This window comes from Octodon degus, unplaced genomic scaffold (genome assembly GCF_000260255.1).
Source record: "Octodon degus isolate 3935 unplaced genomic scaffold, OctDeg1.0 scaffold00030, whole genome shotgun sequence".
NCBI lineage: Eukaryota > Metazoa > Chordata > Mammalia > Rodentia > Octodontidae > Octodon > Octodon degus.
In genome coordinates, this window is record NW_004524606.1 from 3,599,532 (window position 1) to 3,619,866 (window position 20,335).

At 44.8% G+C, this 20,335-nt stretch overlaps 1 protein-coding gene across 3 annotated transcripts in view; it reads left to right on the forward strand.

Moving 5' to 3' along the window:
• Slc41a3 (solute carrier family 41 member 3) overlaps positions 1–20,335 on the forward strand; it is a 63,223-nt gene that overhangs the window by 6,901 nt on the left and 35,987 nt on the right. Inside the window, exons 1-2 of one of the 3 annotated variants that reach the window (XM_004629479.2) lie at positions 4,348–4,540; positions 15,046–15,350. In XM_004629479.2, coding sequence (XP_004629536.1) covers positions 15,078–15,350 — 273 coding nt within the window. In that variant the 5' untranslated portion in view covers positions 4,348–4,540; positions 15,046–15,077. Of the gene's footprint in view, positions 1–4,347; positions 4,541–15,045; positions 15,351–20,335 lie in introns of those variants that run through there. The other 2 variants (XM_023713329.1, XM_023713330.1) reach the window with 2 other exon arrangements.

A 20,335-nucleotide genomic window follows, 5' to 3' on the forward strand; every position in this document is an offset into this window, starting at 1 on the left:
TGTTTATTTATTATTTCTTGCCTATATCTTGTAATATGAGAAAGTACTTTGGCAGTAACAGTACACAATGTACTAACCATTGTTACTCCCTTAAAATCTTGTTTTGAGATTTTGTACCATTGTTTTTATTTTTTTTTCTTTAAAATAAAATAACTGATGTCAAAAAATAAAATAAAAATGGAAGAGCGCTAAGCTATAAAGATAAGTTTGAGACATTTATAGGAAAATAGATAGACCTTGAAAGCAAGGTTATGTTAATAAATCAGACACACAAGCTTAAGGACTGTATAGTTCTTCTCATTTTTTATTTATTTATTTTTTGCAGAACGAGGGATTGAACTCAGGACCTTACAACTGCCCGGTAGACACTTATGCCACTGAGCTATATCCCCAGCCCACAGTTCTTCTCATTTGATTATCCATATGTAAACAAAGAGCAAACTGGAAGATTGATAAAAGGAAAGAGAGAGCTCTTTTATAAAGGGGAAATAGACCAAAAGATTAAGTGTAGGGAATGGGAGAAAGGGGAAAGAAATAAAAATATTTCAGATATGTCAGGTACATGTATCATCAAATCATAATGAATGTAATCAATTTTGCAAACATGAACAAAAAATGATAACAATAATCATGAAAATGGGGAAGGGAGATCCAGAGGAGGAGGGAGGAACACGGGTGGAGAAGAGAAAGGGAATAAAAAATCATGTTAAGTACATGTACCCAACCATAAGGTGACTGTAAATATCAGGTACTGCAAACATATGCTAATAAAATTAAATATATAAAAAATAAATTAAGCAGAAATAAAAAAGAATACACCCTTCCACGTCCTGCCCCCAGTGATCTTACCCTTCCAAACAGGCCCCATCTCCAAACATGAGACAGGGAATATCTTAGATCTAAACCATAACAGTATCTTGTGACATCTTGGGAATCTAAGGATGCATGAAAGTCTCTTGTCTTGGGGAATTCACAAACCTAATATAGTAGTTTCCCCTTGTTCCAAGAACATTCATGGATGATGGAAATTGCAGATAATACAGAATCCTAGAGAAAATGCTTTTCCTATACATACTTATGATAAAATTTAATTTATAAATTAGCCATAGAAAAGGATTAAAAACTGTAGATAATAATAAAATAGAAAAATTATTGCATACTACAATAGGGGTTATTTGAAACTTAGGAAGTATTTCTAGACTTTTCTAGTTAATTTTTTTTGGACAGATGTTGACTATGGGAAATGAGACAATGGAAAACAATAAATCCTTGTATAGTGCAATGGCAAGCCTACTATGTACAAGGAGGGTGAGAGAAAAGAAGTCCACAAAAGTGAGTTGGCACTTCTTGGGGATAATAGTTCCCCAATCCTGAAGGAAGTGACACAGCTGTGAAGGAAGCCACCTCACCAGGGCCCACTGCCTTTGAAGGGAGAGCTGAGCGGCAGCTCAGGCACTGGAGCACCTGTTGAACAAAAATGAGAGGCCTGAACTTCAGAGTTTCTTGTGTGGTCAGTCTTGTGAGGTAAGGCCACAATCCATCATTCTTGTAGCATCCGGCACATCCATGCTATGTGAGTAAAGGTGGGACTTTGCCTATGCTCGGGAATGAGAGGTGCAGCAGGAAGGGAGGCTGGTTCAGGCAGCCCCGAGGTAGGGCTGCTGCCACCAAACTGAAGGCCCTTTGAAGAAGATGAAGGTAGGCCAAGAATACAAGGTGGACACTGTAGAGGCTGAGTGACCTCAGGAAAGTGAAACAGATGTAGGAAGGTATGGGCCAGACCAGGCCTGCCTAGATGCCCATGTCAGTCTATCTGACTGGCCCTCTTTTCCCTCTCCCTCACTTCCCAGGAGTTCACTCAGGAGCCTAGAATTATCCCTCCATCAATAATTTGCAGCTAGCACGTATTGAACTCTATGAATGAGGTGCTGTGTAGAGAACTCTACATGGATTGCTCCATATAAAGTAAGCACTGGGATTATGGCCACTCTGTGGGTGAGAAACTTGATAAAGTCAGCTCACTGTGAAAATATGAATCCCCAAGCTGCCATAGCAGAATACCAAAGAGACGGTGGCTTAAACATAGATGCTTTCCTTTTCACAATTTGGGAGGCTGGAAGTCTGCCATGGTTTGGATCTGGAATGTCTTTGCCAAGGGCCATGTGTTAAAGTCTTGCTCTCTAGCTTGGTGTTATTGGGAGATGGTGGAACTGCTAAGGGAGGGACTGGTGTATGGACTTTTGGTCAGTGAGGCCCCCTCAAGGTGGACCAGCCCTTTTCTCTTTCTCTCTTTGTGCCCCAGACACAAGGTGGGTTGTTTTGCTTTACCATGTGCTCTTACCATGGTTGTTGCTTCCCTACAGGATCACTGTGCATGAATCCACCAATCATGGATTGAAACCTCCAAAACTGTGGATCAGAATTAAGCATTTCTCTTTATAATTGGTTATGTCAGGTATTTTCTTAAAGTGACAGAAAGCTGACTGACACAAAGTCCAAGATCAAGGTGCCAAGATGATTGTTTCTGGTAAGGCTTCGCTTCGGGCATTTATCTTTGTGTTGCGTCCTTCCTCCGGACATACACAGAGAGTGAGTTCCTCTTCTCTTTCACCTCGTAAAAGTACTCCAGGTCTGATCACATTTGTAGTTTCACTTAACCTTTGTTCCCTTCTTACAAACTGAATATAATCACATTGGGGATCAAGGACTCAATTTATATGTTTAGACACTATGTAAAATTCAGATCGTAATATCCATTAACAATGTATGGAAATTTATTACTTATGCTTTTCCCCTCTGGTGCTGGGAATTGAGTCCAGGGCCTTGTGCATATCAGGCAAGTGCTCTACACTGATCTGTCCCTCCCAATGTACTCTATCTTTTTGTCATATCTCCAACTTCCTCCTTAAAACAAGTTTTGGCAAAAGCTGTTTATTGCTTAAAATCTAGCCAGGTCTCACATTCTGATCCAGTGTTTTGACACTTGGTGTGGACTGTGGGTGAGGGGGAGAGTAGGGTACAGGCTAGTTTGCAGGAGCTGGTACACACTGCCTGTCCCTTACAAGGTCTCAAGAAGTGAGTTCCTTCCTTAGGGTGACACCCACTCTTTGCAGCTTAGTTCAGTTGGTCACCCTCTTTTCTAGTGTCATTTCTTTCCTACTGGGATCAACTGTTAGTTGCTATTCATCACTATACTTTTCCAGTTTATTTTTCTTGCATTAGAGTTAAGAAGAAAATGAAAAGTTTCTTATACTCATAATTCTACTGAAACTAGACAGGCTGCCTCAGGCCACCTTGCAAACCATCGGCTTAAATATGTAAGAATTATAAATAAAACCAACAAACTGTTAAAATTTGCTCTATTCTCTGGCCTTGACAAAGCTGTCTTCACAGCAATCTGGCAGACCAGGTTCAAATGCAGACTTGCTGGACAGGTGAAAGCTCTGTGGGGCCCTGCAGTCAGGTAGCCTCCTCCCCCAAATTCTAAGATTGCGATTGAAATGGTTGATCTGGCATATATCCTTGAAACAGAGCCATTGGGAAATCTGAGGCCTTGGATAGCTGGCTGGAACTTAGGGTGCAAAGTCTGAGACAAGGCTTCTGGCTCCTTGTGAGCATGACCCTTGGTTCCGTGGGGAAGGCAGAGCTGAAAGAGGGGCAGAGAGGGCCTGGGCAGGTGCGTAGGCAGTACTGACACCAGGTGCAGGTCCAAAAGGCTGCTCGCTCAGGAACAGGGAACTAGGCAAGCGCAGTACCCTAACCTGGAGGATATCTGTGTTTGACACAGAAAGCTGTCTTTTGTTGAAATAATATGACGGAATGTTTTCCTAAGTCTTGTGAAACGAACTTTTGAATCAATCAGGGAAAACTGAAGGGAACTGGGAACTGACAGCTTTTTTAGGTGTGAAATGGCGTTATGGCCATGATTAGAAAACACACCTTATCAGTTAGGTAAATATAGTGAAGTATTTAAAGGAAAATATTTCCGCTTAGACCATTTAAAATTATTTCACGAAAACAAAGGGTATGTTTGGGTTAAAGGGCTACAGATTTAAAAAAGAGGGAGCTTTTGGCCCATTCCTTCCAAAAGCTGGCACAGGGGCGTTGAAGTTGCTGCAACTCAGCCCCAGGCCAAGGTTCGGACGGGCCCCGCCCCCGAGGTCAGGTCCCTGAGGCCACGCCGCACCGCCCTTTGGCCCCGCCCCCGCCTCTTGACCCCGCCCACCGCCTCTTGGCCCCGCCCCCGAGGTCAGGTCCCTGAGGCCACGTCCCGCCGCCCGTTGGCCCCGCCCCGCCGTCCCGCCCGCCCCCTGGAGGTCGGGGCCCTGAAGTCCCGGCCCTGAGGCCCCGGCGAAGGGCGCCTCCCGGCCGGGGCGGGGCTGGATCTGGGCGGTTGGGTTCTTCCCGCTTCCTTCGAGCCGCGGCGCGCTCCAGTAGCAACCTGGGAGTAGTCCGAGGCTTCTTTCTCCATGCCGCGCTCCCGAAAGAGCACCGGGTGAGCGCGGACTGGGTGCCCTGGGTAGCGGAGAGAGAAAACGAGGTGCGGAGCTGGGTGCGCGCGCCGAGGGAAGCTCTGGGAGCGGGAGGTCCGCGGAGGTGGGCGCCCCAAAGGGGAGGGTCGGACGGTGCTGGAGAGGACCCTACGGGCGTTGGGGCGGGCGAGGCGCGCCGGAGCAGGGGTGCAGGCGGGAGGTGAGCAGGAAACGAGTAAACCGGACGGAGTGAGGCAGTCCTGGGGCGGGGCGGCGCGGCGCTCGGGGCCGGGTGGTGGGTAGGAGGTGGATTCCTAGGGCAGTCCGGGGCGGGAAGGATGGAAGGTTGTGCTGCTTAGGGTTCCCAGAGCCTGGCTTCCCACGCCCGGGTGTCAGGGTTTCACTGCCTGTGTGCGTCCTCTTCCTTCAGTCATTTTCAAAGCCAGAGCGCTCAGGCCTGGCTGAGTGCTTCCTCTGCAGCCTTCCAGCTCTCCAGCATCCCGGAAAACATTCGCCACCTTAACGGAGGACCCTGCTAGTCCTCCAAACGCTCGGCAAACTGCCTTGCGGGAGAACCGGTGAGGCTATGTCTTCGAAATTCCACCCTTATAGGAAATATTTTTAAACCTGTGTTTCCCTGATTGCTTCCCCTGACCTCATTTAGAAATGCAGATTGTTCAGCATGCCCCAAACTTTTAAACCCGGTGGGTCTTGCCAAATCTGCCAGTAACCATCCTCCAGGTGATTCTGATGCTGAGGTCCTTTAAGATCTTTTGCTAATCGAAACCTTAGAAAGTGAAATCGGATAGGAGGACTGCTATACTCCATTTAATTGTCACAAGCCTGTGCAATAGGTAATGTTAATGCCATTGGCAGATGAGACAGTAGAGGAAAGCTTCCTTAATTAGGAAGCTTAATTTCTCCAGAGTGTCACAATTGAAGAGAAGGTACTGGGATGTTAACCTACATCTAGGTCAGGCTATCGTATATTCCCACTAGAGTGGTAATCCCCTTGCTGGATGTGGTGACACATGCTTGTAATTCCAGAACTCTGGGGGGCTTAGGCAGGAGGATCATAATTTTGAGTCTAGCCTCAATGACTTACTGGAACCCTGTCACAAAACAGTAAAAAAATAAAAACCTTAAAAATGACTGGGGATGTAGCTCAGTGCAAAGACCTTGAATTCAATCCCCAGTAGTACTGCAAAAACAAAACAAGGAGCACTTGAACACCTTCTCTTTGTAGAGCACGCTAGCAATCCCCCATAAAGTTGAGAGGCAGCTACAGCGTCCCTTATTCAGCAAGGTTGCCCCAACCAGGTCTTTGTTTGGGCATTTGCAGACATATGGGGTGAAGACCCTGAGACCTGAATACTGTCAAGTTGCCATTGGCAGAGGCAGACAGAGAGAAGCCTGGGGTGATTCCCATCTTGGGGCTGTGCCCAAGGAGAGGCCTTTACAGCTTGAATTTGTGTCCCAACTCTAGCTCTAGTGAATTTCTCCTGCTGAGCTTCCTTTCCACCTTATATTGTTTCTCCAGTGGTTTTTTTGTTTCATGCAGACTTGTAGGTGTTGGTTTGTTTACTGCATCCTCATTCTTTGTCTCATCTCTTGGTTCCAAATTTTCTCACCGATTTTGCTTACTTTCAAACTTTGTTGAGAGATTTTACCCTATAGGATAGTTAAACTTTGATGTATTTGTGGATCCCCCACTCTGGTCTTGTGGTCATTCTTTTTATTTTATTTTTTCCCCTATGCTGGACTTCAGAGATTTTAAGATTCAAATTCCTGCTTTAGGATCAGAATTTCTCACTGTGCCCTCCTGGTTGGTCAGGATGTCCAAGTCTTGTCCTGCCAGTAGAGGGAGCCTGTTCATAGGACTTGGAGGTCTGGGTTCCTGGACAGAGCCCTTCTTTCTCCAGCACTATGTGGCCCTTGATTCAGGGTGGTAACCTATTTGCTGCGCAGGCAACATTTTGAGTGCCTACTTAAGAAGTCAGTTATATCCTTTGTATTTACACAGCTAATAAAACACATTTCTCTAATTTCCCATTTATATTTATAACTGGTTGCTTCTTTCTTTTACTGTAAGTGATTTTTTCCCAGATATTTAAGCATTCATTCATTATATGTATGTAAAACTCTTCTGAACATTTAATTAGAACCATAAATCTAATATAGCTAACTCATATGTTTTCAGTATGTACACAATTATAGTTATTGCTCTATTAGCATAGTTACACTAAAACTGATTACAACAACTTAAGTATCTTAGTTCATAAGGCATATCTGATTGGCCCCATATATACCATGGGTTTCTCATGCATAGATGCAGCCAACCTCAGATCAAAAATACTAGACCAAAAACAAAAATGGTCTGTCTGTATTGAGCATGTACAGACTTTTCACTTTATTGGTAACTGAACAATGCATTATAACTATATAGCATAGACATCATTAGATATTGCAGTCTAGAGATGATCTAAAGCAGTGTGATAAACCTATGGCACAGTGTTATTGTGTGTTTCTTTTAAGATAAAAGATGTGAATGTATGTGTTTTTTTTTCTAAATTAAAAACTCAGTATTCAGGATTAATTGGCACTTTTCACTAAGTGATTTTTGGTTGCAATTAGGTACTCATCTCGAAAAGCCTTGCCATCCCTACTCTATAAAGTGTAAGGGAAGATGGGCACAGATTCTGAACAAATCCTACACCATTTTAGATAAGGCATTGAACGTCTGAGAATTTTGGTAGCGAGAGTGGATCCTGGAACTAATGTCTCACAGAGCCCCAGGAATACTAGGCATTGATTGTCTGACTCTTAGTCTAGGCTAGTGTTATTTTTCTTAATTTTGCACCTTTCTAGGGTTTTAGGAATCTTACCAAATTTAAGAGAAAAGGCAGTAGCTAGCCAGAAGTATTAGTACATGCCTATAATCTCAGCACTCTGGGAAACTGAGGCAGGAGAGTCACAAATTTTAGCACAGTCTTGGCAATTCAGTGACTTAGTGAAACTGTCAAAAAGTGGGGGGAGGGGGGCAGTAGCTGCCTCAGAACCGCTGAGGTGGAGGATCCCATTGAGTGAATTCCAACCTGTATGTTTTCCTGCTGAGCCAAAGTTTTGGTTGATTTACAATGAGACTTTTGGATTTAAAATTTGATTGTTTTTCTTGCTACTTGGAATCTCTTGGCAGTGAGGGTGTCCTCTTGTGTGGCTGGTGGCAACTACCTCCTTGTTCTAACCTAATTTTTTAGTATATTTAGAAACTCATTTGTGTCTTACCTGACTCTTAGTACAGTTAATGGGGCCATCCATTAATTTCTTTGTTTTTAATTTTTATTTATTTATTTATTTATTTTTTGCCATAGTTTTATTGATAAACAAATAGCAATGAGAGTTTCAAATCGGCAGGACAGTTTCAATAATTAACACACTGCATACATTCTTCTTAGTGGTTAATTGCTGTACAAGATGCAGACTTGAGATCCTATTTACAAACACCATTAGAACAAATCATTCTATTCATTAAGAGAATGTAACTATATATCTATCCCAACCACTTTGAATACACATATACAAAATGGACATTCATCTGTATACCCTTTTTTGTTAAGTTCTGTTATTTGAATATTATAGATGTATAAACTCAGCAAAATATTCTAAAAGAGTCCAGTAGCCCATAATAGTATTGGGTCTTCCGCTTAACTGGCAATGTCAGAAATTGTTGACCCGAGTCCCCCACAGCTCAACATAACAGCATGGCTTTATTTCTTTTATTTCGTTTTTATACTTTTCTTCTGGATGGTTAAGACCAAGGTAAAGCCGGATCTATGCAACAAGAGTTGTAGCTTTTGGGTCTGATAAGGTCAGTGAAATCCCCTCAGGATTTATCCTGAGATCCTGTACCTTATTGTAGATCCTTTGTCAGTGTCAGCCATGTGGATGAGTCACGGCCAACACCTGGCCAATGTGCTCTCTGTGAAAGCCTGAGAGAATGTTTTCTCTCCATGTGACTCTCCTTAGGCACACTCTACATCATCGATCACTTTCCTCTTTGGCCCCATAATCTCCTTGATCATAAAATTTGGGACACTACCGAGTTACATGACGTTACAGTACAAGTTCTCATATGTTCTGAGTCTTAATTGACTCAGGGCCAAAATGTTGGTTTTCCTTGTAGCCCTCCTTTTTCTCTAATTTGGTCTGCAAACTTAGGTTGTTAACCATCCAGAAGACAAGCTTGTTGCTATTATCAAACAACTTAGGCTGTTAAGCTTAACCTCACTATCTGTCTGCATATCAAACATCTTAGGCATAATATGGAACAGGTATTTTTCATCAAGTATTGATATTAATTTTTATTTTTGAAAAAAAAATTTCAAGACAGTTCTTGCTATGTTGCCAGGCTGACCTGGAAGTCCTGGGTTCAAAGACCCTCCTGTTCAGCTGCTCCACTGGCTGGGACTAGAAGCATGTGGCTCCACACCCACCTGAGTTCAGAGGCTTCATGCACTTGGGCAGAAGGCAGTGAGTCTGTGTGGCTCATGCTTCTCAAATTGCCTAGTTCTTAGAAAACACTTTGGGGCCCTCTTTGGGAGGGGGTTATCTTGTCTGACCATGTGTGCTCCTGAGCTGCTGATGCTTCCTTCTGCCTGGTTATCCTATGACCATTAGGGCTAGTTTTGTTTTCCTGTTCTACTGGCCTGGCTTCTACTTTTTCAGCATTGTTTTTGACTAATCTACTTGCTTCTTGCTTACTTGCAGCTTCTGATTTGTCTCCTTATGAAGTAACATAACAAAATAAGCAAAATACTGTACCCAGCAATGTTGTCATGTCCATCTTACTAAAATCAGTAAAGGAAGATTTCTATTGTTGGCTGTATTTTTTCCTTTATTTATTTATTTTTTCATTTTATATGTTTAGTACAAGGTCTCACTACGCAACTTGGACTTGTAGTGATCTTCCTGTTTTCAGTCTTCCCAGTGCTGGGATTACTGGTGTGCGCCACCACTCCCGGACTTGGTCACTGGCTCAGCGCACCCCAAGGATGGAGCTGGATTGGCATGCGGGACCAGGGTTCAATACTAAGTGCCAAAGCAGGCACTTAGTCCACCAAGCTATCTTACTGGCCCTCCTTTATTTAAAGCATATTTTATTGGCTCTATATGTTCTCTGTTAGCCTATTTATGGTAGTGACTGAAAATCTTTGAATTTTTGGTATGAAATTCGTATATGTTACCTAGAAAAATTCAAGGATCAAGAATTTGAAGAGAAAACATTTCATTATGTTCCATTGTTATGGGTATTCCAAAAGTGAAGCACTAAGCTTGAAGGATTATTTTTAATTTGTCTCTCTCCCTCTTTTTTTTTTTTTTTTAGTGGTCCTAGGCATGCAAACTAGAACTTTGCGCATGCTAGGCAAGGTTGGCACCATTGAATTATACCAGCTCACTGTTATTTTGTTTTATTTTTGTTTGTTTTTGTTTTTTATTAGACTCATAACCTCTTGTGAACTTAACTTGTTTTGTTTTGTTTTTGGCAGGACTGGGGTTTGAACTCAGCCCCTTGAGCTTGCCAGGCAAGCGCTTATTCTACTGAGCCATCTCCCCGGCCCTGTAAACTTAACTTGTAATAATTACATTTTGTATTTATTTAATGTTGAAGTTGTCACTGGTGGTCAGTGTTGATCTGTTTAAATATTTTCCTTTGTCTTTTTAGCTGCTTCTCTGACACTCTTGAAGCATCTCATTTTCTGGCAACAGGAGCATGCTTTAGAACCATCTTGATTTTTTTTTTCTCTTTCTCCAAATTATTTGGTTCATTATTCTAGGAATTCTGGTTCTGAATAGTATTATAGACTAAACTGGGTCCGCTAGGCATAAGCAGGCATATCTCTCAAGGTGGGGAAAAGGCCTAATCTTTGTAATACTTTTAGAAGTGTCAGTATCAGGACCAGAAAGTATATATGTGTATGTGTGTGTGTGTGTGTGTGTGTGTATTTTTTTTAAGGTTATGGTTCACATTGATTTTTAGCCATTTGATGTACTCATCCATCATACGAGCACATGGTGTTATGTGTAACTAACCTTTTCTCCCACATTGGCAGTCTCTGCTCGGTCTTCTGTCTACCCTAGAGAAGACCTGGTTGGACTGCTCAGCGAGAACTTGGTTGACTTTCAGCACTTCACAAAGCATTATAAAACAACAGTGAATCACCATTTCTCCACGTTCTGTGGGTTTCTGGGGCACATTTTTAGCTCCAGATGCTTAGAGCCTCTACTGTTTTAACTATACCTTACAGGAAACACAAACTCCTTGCTTGGCCCCTAAGGCCCTGTGTGACAGGCCTTACTTTCTGTTCTGCCATCTTTTACACTTCCACATATGGACACCGGAGTCTCTGCCTAGCCTTCCTCTCCCCGCTAATCCCCTGCCTGGGCCTTTTTACTTGCTGTTCTTTCCTGGAGAGTTCTTCCCCAGACCTTTCCACAATTAGCACCATTTTTATCAATTAGAGGTCAGTGAAATTGTCACCCCCTCTTCTAGGCTTTTCCTTAATCATCTGTTCAAACCATCCCTTCCACCTTCCCCAAAGTAGTTAATTTTCTTCATACTTGTATTTATCTTGTGCATGTATTTGTTTACTTATTTCTGTTACTGCCTCTGGAATGTAAAATTCCAAGGGCAGGACTTTTTTTTGTCTGGCTTCTCCTTATATGCTTAGTACCTAGAGCATGCCTAGCATGAAAGAAAGAAATGGAATACAATTTGTTGAATGATAAATCAGGGATTCTCAGTATGCATAGATGATAGTAGATCACAGCTTTTTTTTTTTTTTTTGCTTATAAGTGTAAATTATTTAAAAGATAAAAAGATAGCATATAGTCATGGGAGGAAAGTCTGAACAATATATAAAGGAAGTGGGTGTGGTGGCCTGTTCTTACAATCCCAGCATTCTGGGAGGCTCAGGCAGGAGGATCACAAGTTTGAGTTTAGGCTGGACAATTTAGTAACTTAATGAGACTGTCTTAAATAAAAAAGAAGACATGACTGAGAAGATCTAGAGTATTCTGGGAAGCTGAGACAGGAGGATCGAACATTTTGAGTTTAGCATGGGAAATTTAACAACTTATTGAGATCCTGTCTCAAGAGGGGGTTAGGTGAATGAGAGGCTCTCTGTTAGACTTGGGGTGTTTGAGATGAGCCTTAGACTCCTGAGTAGGAAGTTGGCTCTCCAAGTCCACATCTTGGGTAAGGTCCCAGGGGGATTATAAATCTGGGAGGTGATAGCGTGCATTTGTCACTTAAGGTCCCAGGACTGGATGTGATCCAGGCACAAGCCATGCATGGGCAGGAGAGAGATGAGAACAGAGTCTAGAGTGCCAGTGTTGGGACAGAAGGGAGAAGTGGTGCCAAGAAAAGCCAGAGCAGGAGCTGCTCATGAGGTAGGAAAGTGAAGTAGTGCCTGAAAGCCCCGGAAGGCCTCCAGGTGAGATGTGGGATGCCAGCAATGTGAATTTCAGATACAAAGTAAATCACTGTTTTGCATTTATGTGTGCTGAGCAGTGGATAAGTGTGACAGAGGAAAGGATCTCAAGACCACTCGCGTAAGGAAGTCAGCCAGAGCACTAGTCCTGTAACCTTTATACTGGAGTGCGGGTAGAAGGTGGCCTGAAAGAGATTCTAATTTAGGGGAGGAAAGTGGAATTTTTCTTTTTCAATAGTGGATTAGTATTAATAACCCAAGACTCTCAACCGTTGAGCTACATCCCTGGCTTTTCGTACTTGTAATTTTGAGACAAGGTGTTGCCGAGTGGCTGGATGGCATTTGACTTTGCCATCCTCCTGACTCAGCCCCCATCAGTGCTGGGCATACAGGCAGGCCCCATGGTGCCAGGTGTAGGCACAATAGTTTATAGGGCCTTATCAAGAAAGTTCCACTAGACTTGCAGGCCAGGGTGACCCAAGTGGACCTGATTTCAGAACTGGGACCAGTGCTTGTTCTTAAGCATCTACAGCCTGGTGGGCAGTCTGGACTTTAGCAAGTGGTTGAGAAGAAGCGGTTGCTAAAGTCAGGTAGAAGAATAGGGAGAGTTCCTGCAGTGACAACAGTTGGGGAAGTCTTGGGACAGTCTTGGGGGGCAGTATTGGGAGTCTCTTGCACCAAAGTGCATTTGGCTGGGAAGGCAAGAACATCAAGTTCTGAGGGAGTTGCTAGATGTGGCATGTGTGTCATGCAAGTGACTGCTGGCCTAGACAAGAGCAGTTTGTGTTGGAGAGAACAGAGCCTGCCTTGACATGTGAGCCTAGAAGGCCAGTGAAAGCACACAGTGGGAGTGAGACTTTGTATACTTTTTGCCTAATGAGGAGAAGGGAGATGGGATGAGAGCTAAAGGGTCACTTGTGGTTAAGGCCTGTTAGAGGCAGGTCCTACTGCACATTCTGGTTCTCAGGAGATGATCCCCTGCACGTGGAGGGCAGAAACCAGGGAGGCAGGAATACAGGGCCTATGAGGGGATGTTACTTTCCTGGTCCTCTGTAACCTATGCTGCTTCTGTGTAAAGGGGACAGAAATAATCTAATCTTCCTGGTCTTGTGAGAATTGAAGGAACACCAGCCACATCAGTTATCTATCGCTAGCTATGACTCTCATTCTCTGAAGACATTTGCCTCTGCAGGGACCCAGGTACCCCAGCCCCATCTGCTAAGTGCTGTCCTCCCCAAGGTTCCAGGCGGTCCCATAGATAGGCAGAGTAGCTGCAGGAGAGCTATTGACAGCTCTGGGTGGCGCTGGGTCCTCCCAAGAACCTTACGATAGGATCCTCTTCTCTCTGTCTATTATCTCATTCCTCCACAGCTGGCCTCCAGTGTAGGCCTGACTCAGTTTGCCAGAATCTCGGGGGTGACTGTGACAGGACATTCTGAAAAGTGATGAGTCAGGCTGGAGTGTTGAGAATGAGAAAACCATTAGGAATGTGGAGCAGAACTCCTAGCTTAATGACGAAGATGACTGAATGCCATGCTCCTGTTTGTAGAGCTGGGGTAGGGCCTGCACAGTAGGCCTGGCGAGAGGAGGGCAGATGTCCTCAGCCCTGAGGTGTGGGTTTCTGTGGGCCATGCTGCCCCTTCCTGGGCTCAGGTGCTCCAGGCTGCCTGGCTGGATGGTTGTGGACTGTCCTTGTCTTCCAAGGTGCCTTATTGAGCCATGAGGCCTCTCACTGCACAAGGCTTTCTCCTCACAGGCCCAGACACTCCTTTGATGACTTGGTAAACTTGCACCTCACAATGCATTGCTTAGTATTCATGAGCCACGTAAGAGTGGGGGTTGGCACTGGTGACCTTCAGTTTCTTGCTATTACAGGTAGCACACTTACACAGGATATTAAAAATAAAATTTATGCTAAAAAAAAAAAAAAAAAAAAAACAAGTAGCACACTTAGAAATAGGCCCCTTGCTGGGTTCTTCTTTATCTTCTGCTGGTGCAGACTCTCCAGAGCTTAGGGCCTTCTCAGATATTCCGTGAGCAAGTGCCCACTTCTATACATGAATCCTTTATACTGAGGCCTTGTAGATTTCCAGGCCTATTGGGAATTCTTCAAGTCTATGGACGAAATGTCTTTCCTCAGCTTTTTCTTTTGAGCCTTTTCATTAATCTGTTGTTTACCTAGTTGTTACTCTCTGCTGGAGCTAGGTTGTTTTCAGCCGGTGTCTCTCAGGACACAGACTTGGGGATCTCCAGGTGTGGTTTTCATGTGTAGCCAGTGAAGATGGTTCTTCAGGAATAAGGAGAGAGGGCTAGCTCTAGCTTAAGTCCTTCAGAATCCAATTATGGTTCTTACCATAATTGTAGGTTGTTAAATTTTCCAAGCCATGGGCAGTGGGACTGAGGCAAATTAGAATGTCACAAGTGTTAGAAACATGTGGTTCCTCCTGAGATGCAGACATTTTTGAGTAGCTATTCCTTGGGTTGCAGTATGCCTTTTATACTTTTGATTAATTCCCAGAGTTCTGAGAAAGTAATGCTGATTTTTTCCCTTCCCCTCCCCTCCTCGCCCCGCCTCTTTTCTCTTTTATCTGTGTGTGTGTGTGTGTGTGTGTGTGTGTCTGTCTGTCTGTCTGTCTGTCTGTCTGTCAGTCTGTTATAGTACTTGAGTGCGCATGTTACCCAAGTACTCTAACAGTGAGCTGTACCCTCCAGCCTGGTTTTACCCATGCTGAGCTCAAACATTTTAACTCTCCTGCTTCAGCTTCCCAATGGCAGAGATTACACGTATGCACTGTTGTGTCGAGGTTCTGTTTATCATTTTGCAGGTTCCCATCCATACATTATTAGTGCTTTCTTGCTTAGGTGCATTTTTGTTTCACACATGTGCATATGAAATAGCAAATTTCTGTAAGTGGGGTACAGGAGGCCGTATGGGGAGGCATGTTAGACGTGTTAGGGACTGCGGATTGGTTGAGATGGCACCAGCTTGTGCCTTTGCAGGAGGCCTGAGGGATCACAGGGAGCTGGCACCTGCTGAGAATTGGAAGTTCTGCAGTCCAATCTTGTTGCTTTCTGTCTCCCAGGGTAGAGCTGCCAGGGGCTGAGCTGTGTGCAGATGGAAAAGACAGAGACTCGACAGAGGAGGCTGGAAGGCTACGGCAGGCCAGAGGAACTGGGAGCATCACCCTCCCTTGGCATAGAAAGACTCCCTGAGACCTCAGAAGATGGATGTCTAGGAGTCCGCGAGAGCCAGGTGGAGGTCCCCAAGCCACTGGAGGTTGAGCCCAGCAGAGAAACTGCCTGGACCATTGCCCTTCAGGTGTCAGTGCCCTTCCTATTTGCGGGCCTAGGACTGTCCTTTGCTGGCATGCTTTTGAACCATTTCCAGGTAAGCGGGAACTCAGTCGGGTGGGGGCTACTGTCCAGTGTCAGCTGAAGTGTAAGCAGCTGTATGTTGGGTCCAGCCAGCAAGACATGGGGAAGGTCTCTGTAAATACCATTTATTCCCTCTATATTGGGTACAATTCTTATAATTATTATTGACATAGACTGAATTTTACCCAAGTTAAATTTAAAAAGATAATTTGTTAGCTCATATAATTTTGGATTTTAGGGGCTGGTGAGATAGCTCTGTGGACTAAACCTGCTTAGGCAAGCACAGGGACCTGGGTTTGATCCCCAGCACCACATGCTGTGCCAACCCTACCCCTCAGGTGTGCTGAGCTGGCAACTGAGTCCAGGTGTGGTGGCACACGCCTGTAATCCCAGCAATGGGGAGACTGAAAACAGGAGGATCACTATGAGTCCAAGATTTGTAGTGAGACCCTGTACCAAATACATTAAAAAAAATTGGATTTTGGGCATGGCATAATTATATTATTCAGATATGCTAAAATTTATTTGATCATGTATTTTCTGATGTATTTTTAAGTTTAACAACTACATTAACCTGCTCAGGCTGCTTGACAGAGCACACACCAGGGAGAATGTAACTGACGGCAAGTTATTTCCATATAGTTCCTGAGGCTGCTTCATCAAAGCGTGTGGCTTCCAGAGGAAGCAAAGGCAGCTAACAAGACAGTCTTTTGTGATCCAATTCTATCACTTTTGCTTCTGTAATTGGAAGCAGGACACTGCTGTTGGTCCACACTCGGGAATCAGTTGCGTAAGAATGTCAGTAAGGAGCAGTAGGAGGCAGCGGGAGGTATTGTCAAGGAATGCTGCCCTCCATGTTCATTGTAGTGTGGTTTGAATTACTTATGAATATACAAGGTTGAGTGTCTTTGATGCTTGTGTAGATCCTTAGCCGTCTGGAATGGCTTGGCCCCCTCCGAAGGGGTTTCTGAGGGTATGAGTAGGAGTGCCTGCTCATTTCACTTTGGAGAGATTCTAGAAATGTAAAGGCACCCATGGAAGTGGGCCATTTTGCAAGATACAGAATAAACAGGCATAAGTAGAATTTGTCTATGAGGAATACATAGCCTGCAGAACCCAAAAAAGACCCAGAGATGTTGGACATGTATTAATTAATGGTATGGATACGGAACAGGTCAGTTGCTGCTGTTTAACCAGTCAGGATTAGAGTGGTCCCCAGTTCAGCAAGTGAACTTTGAAAGTTTAACCCTGATGGCAAGGCTTCCCTACCAGTGGAATGACAGCCTATTCTCTTCCTGTGGGCTCCTTTGTGAGTTCTGTGTACACCTTCATGAGAGGGTCGTGTGAACCACCCCAGAGGAGGTTGTCATCAGGGTGTGTCATGGCTGTGCTTCTGGAGAAAGTTGCATGTGGCTGTGTTTGATGGCAGAGGGAGTCGGTCCCCCATGTGACTCTGGGAAGGGTCCTGTCCCTTTGCGAGTGAAGGTTACCCATGGCCGAGAAACTATTTCACAGCACTGATCAGAACATGTTAACCATATCTTACAACAGATCATTAGCAGTTGTTGGTTGTTAGTAATTTCTGTAACAGTGATGGGGATGGGGTCATTCATAATGAATGGGACCACATTAACACCCAGGGGGAAGCACTTTTCATTCTTTCCTGATTTAAGGATAGGCCAAGTTGGACTGTTTTAAAGGAGAAACTAGGAAAGTCACTCTTCCTTAAATAAATTTTAGCAAGTAAGTCTTCTCTGTGAAGGTCCTATTTAACTGATACTGAACTGTGTTTACTATTTTAACTGGGATCCAGCCAGGGTTAAAGGGGTCTCATCTGTCACGTCAATCTGTAGGTCCTATCAGGTGCCAGCAGTTCCAGGGAGCACCTGCCCGGCATAGGCTGCACACTGTGATACATCCAGGTGACAGTAGTTCACATTGTGGCAGCAAGAACAGCTGTAAGATGAGAGGAGATAGCAGCCCTTACAGAGAGACCAAGAATATGGATGGAGCTAGCTCAAGTTCAGGCCCATAGGTCCACCTGAGCAGGCCTTTGTGAGGTCAGGAACCAGTTAGCAAAGAGGACATAATCTGAGCTGACCTGGTTTCTTGGATCATGTGTGTCTCCTTGTTCTGATCGCTTTCGCCCTGCTGGGAGAGAGGGCTCTGAGGATGGCACAGCACCCAGCCCTGGAGGTGAGCAGCAGCAGCTTCTTAGGCCTGCTGCTCAGCCTGGGGAGGAGGATACCACACCCTACACAGGGCTGCCCAGGAGGCCACACTCAGGAGGGAGTGTGCACAGGCTAATGGCACACATATCAGGAGCTGGCCAGTCTCCCAGTCCCTCGGGCAAGTGTACAGCAAAGAATAAAAGACAATAGATAGAAGTAAGATGGTATGCCGGGGTCTAGGAATATCAGCTCTTGTGCTAAAACCTGACTTTTGTGAAGTGGCTGCCATTTATTGAGTGACTTATCAGAGGTATTGAGAAAAGTGCAGGGAATAGCTGAGGCAGAGAGGTGTGAAAGTGATCAAGGTGTTAAGAAAGTAGAAGAAGGCATCCCAAGCAGTATGTCTTTGCTTAATGAGAGAAATATTTTATCTCTAAGGCTGACAGTTGTTGCCCTGGAAATTTGAGTGACGTGTCAGAGCCGGTGGTGGGAATAGCCTTGGAAAGGGGGGCTGAAGAAGTCCTTTGGAAGAGGAGACACTAGAGAGGAGGCCCAAATGGGCGCAGGGACTGCCTGTAGACCATGGGCCAGCCAAGCAGTGGGGCCAGTACATGAGGCCTTTGGGTGGCTCCTGCTGTCTGAGATGAGAAAGATAAAGGAAAGGTCTTTCTAGTTATTAAAAATTTAATTAGCTTGATCTCTGAGACTTGAGCAAGGTGGAGAAGCATTTAGGCCTTTAAGAATGCCTCCTGCCTCTGAACCAGCCTAGGCTGAAGGTCACCCTGAGAGAGGAGCTGAATGTCCAGAAGCTGAGCATGCTGAGCGCACACTCTATTGCTACACAGCACCCCGGCTCCTCCTACGAGTGCCGATGTGCATACGGGCTTGGGAACTGCTGACCCCCTCCCACTCCCTGCGTGGGACCGTGAGGTAGGTTTTCCAGGGTCACCCAGGAAACTACCTGATGCTTGACCCAGATTCTTCCTATTATCCAATACAGCCTGGAATTCAGTTTAGGCTCTTTGAGATTTTCCTCAGTGTTACTGAACTATTTTTAAATTACAACTTCATTTTTCTGGATTATGGCCCAAAAAACTCTGTTGATATGTGGTGTTCCCAAGTTTAACAGGAAAGTAATTTTTCTCAATGAATGTATTCTTTTACTTCTGGCAACAGTTTCATTTGGTGGTTGTAAAAGCAAATGATTACAGTAGTCAGAATGTACAGAAAGTAATGAAAGTTAACCACTGAGCTATATCCCAGCCATTTATTTACTTACTAAGTGGCTCAGGCTGGTCTCAAATTTGGATTCTCATTTTTCAGCCCCCTGATTAGTTGGGATTGCAGTCAGGAGCCACCATGTCCTCCCAGCCCAAACTTTTCATTGCATTTGTGTGTGCATGTTTGTTTACCTATGTATATGCTCACCTGGTGCATGTGAGTGTGCACACACATATCTTTATTTCTTACTCAGTTTTAAAACATTTGAGAAGCACTTTTGTCATAATTTGTTACTGTCAAATACCTTTCTATATGAAGTTATACAGAGGATTATTTCTAGATTTCCTGACTGACAAGAAGGTTCAAGACCCTCTGTGCCCAGTTCTGTGTTACATTAGGATGCTTGACTGCACCCCAGCCTGTAAGGACGGCTCAGGAGGCTGTGACGCCAGGGGAGAGTAACCACTTACCTGGGCCCTTGGGAAAGAATGTCTTGTTGGACGTGTTCAGCAGCCTGAGAAGCTGGCTGATGGCAAGGGCTTCGATCCTAAACGAGCTGATGTCCTGAACCCAGTTGACTCCTATGGCGCTTTTCTCAAAAACAAAAACAAAAAAGCACCATTTCATTCTGTGGCACAAGCATGGCTCATGCACTATAGGAAGCTGAGGCAGGAAGATCATGTGTTTGAGGCCATGCTGGGCTATATAGCAAGTTTGGAGCCAGCTTGAGCTATATAGTGAGACTCTGTCATCTAAATATCTGGTCCCATGGAAGACATGACAGGCGGGTCATGATTATGTAATTAGATGAATGAACATGTTAAGAGTGTGACTGAGGACATAGTGGGAGGGACATCAGGGTCTTGGGGGGAACCAGTCAGTAGAGAAGCTTGCCTCTACATGGGGAGAGAGGATAGGGTTGGGGAGTTTGATGATGGCTGGGCCTCCAGGTAAAGCTGGTTTGGACTTCAACGTTGGGGAGACTCCCTGATGGAGAACAATGAGGCAAGGTACCTGAGGGGATGTGAGTTTTGGAACATGAGCACAAATGTGTCCTTGGTCACATGGGTAGCCGTGGGTCAGTACCTGCAATGTGACTCTCAGCTTCGGGTGGCTTCTTCTGGCTGTGACCTCAGTTCACCTAGCCCCTGGGCTGGACATTCTCTCCCATGGCTGTTGGATGCACAGAGGATGTAGCAAGCAGGGGAATCCCTGGGAACCCAAGTGGCTTCCTGCCTAGCCCCTTCCCCTTCTCTAGGGTACAGAGTCTGAACTTTTGGTTGGAGTAAGTAAGTTCACTTTAGAAGCACACTGACAAGTCTTCCAGACCTTTAAAGGACAATAGAACTGCATTTTTTCTGTGAACACACCTCTTCCTGTGACCATCAGCTCTCTGAACAGTGGTTAAAGTGACCACAGATGTGGGTGGCTTCCTTCTTGGGGACTCGCGGAGTCCTTGGCTTTGAGGAGTAAAACTCCTATAGGAGGCCCAAGGAATGGGGCCTTTTGACTGAGATCCCTGCAGGCTCTCCTCTGCCAAGGGCAGAGCATCACATGTGTGGAGGAGGCAGGAGACTGTGTGGGCACTCACCAGGGCCTGGCCCAC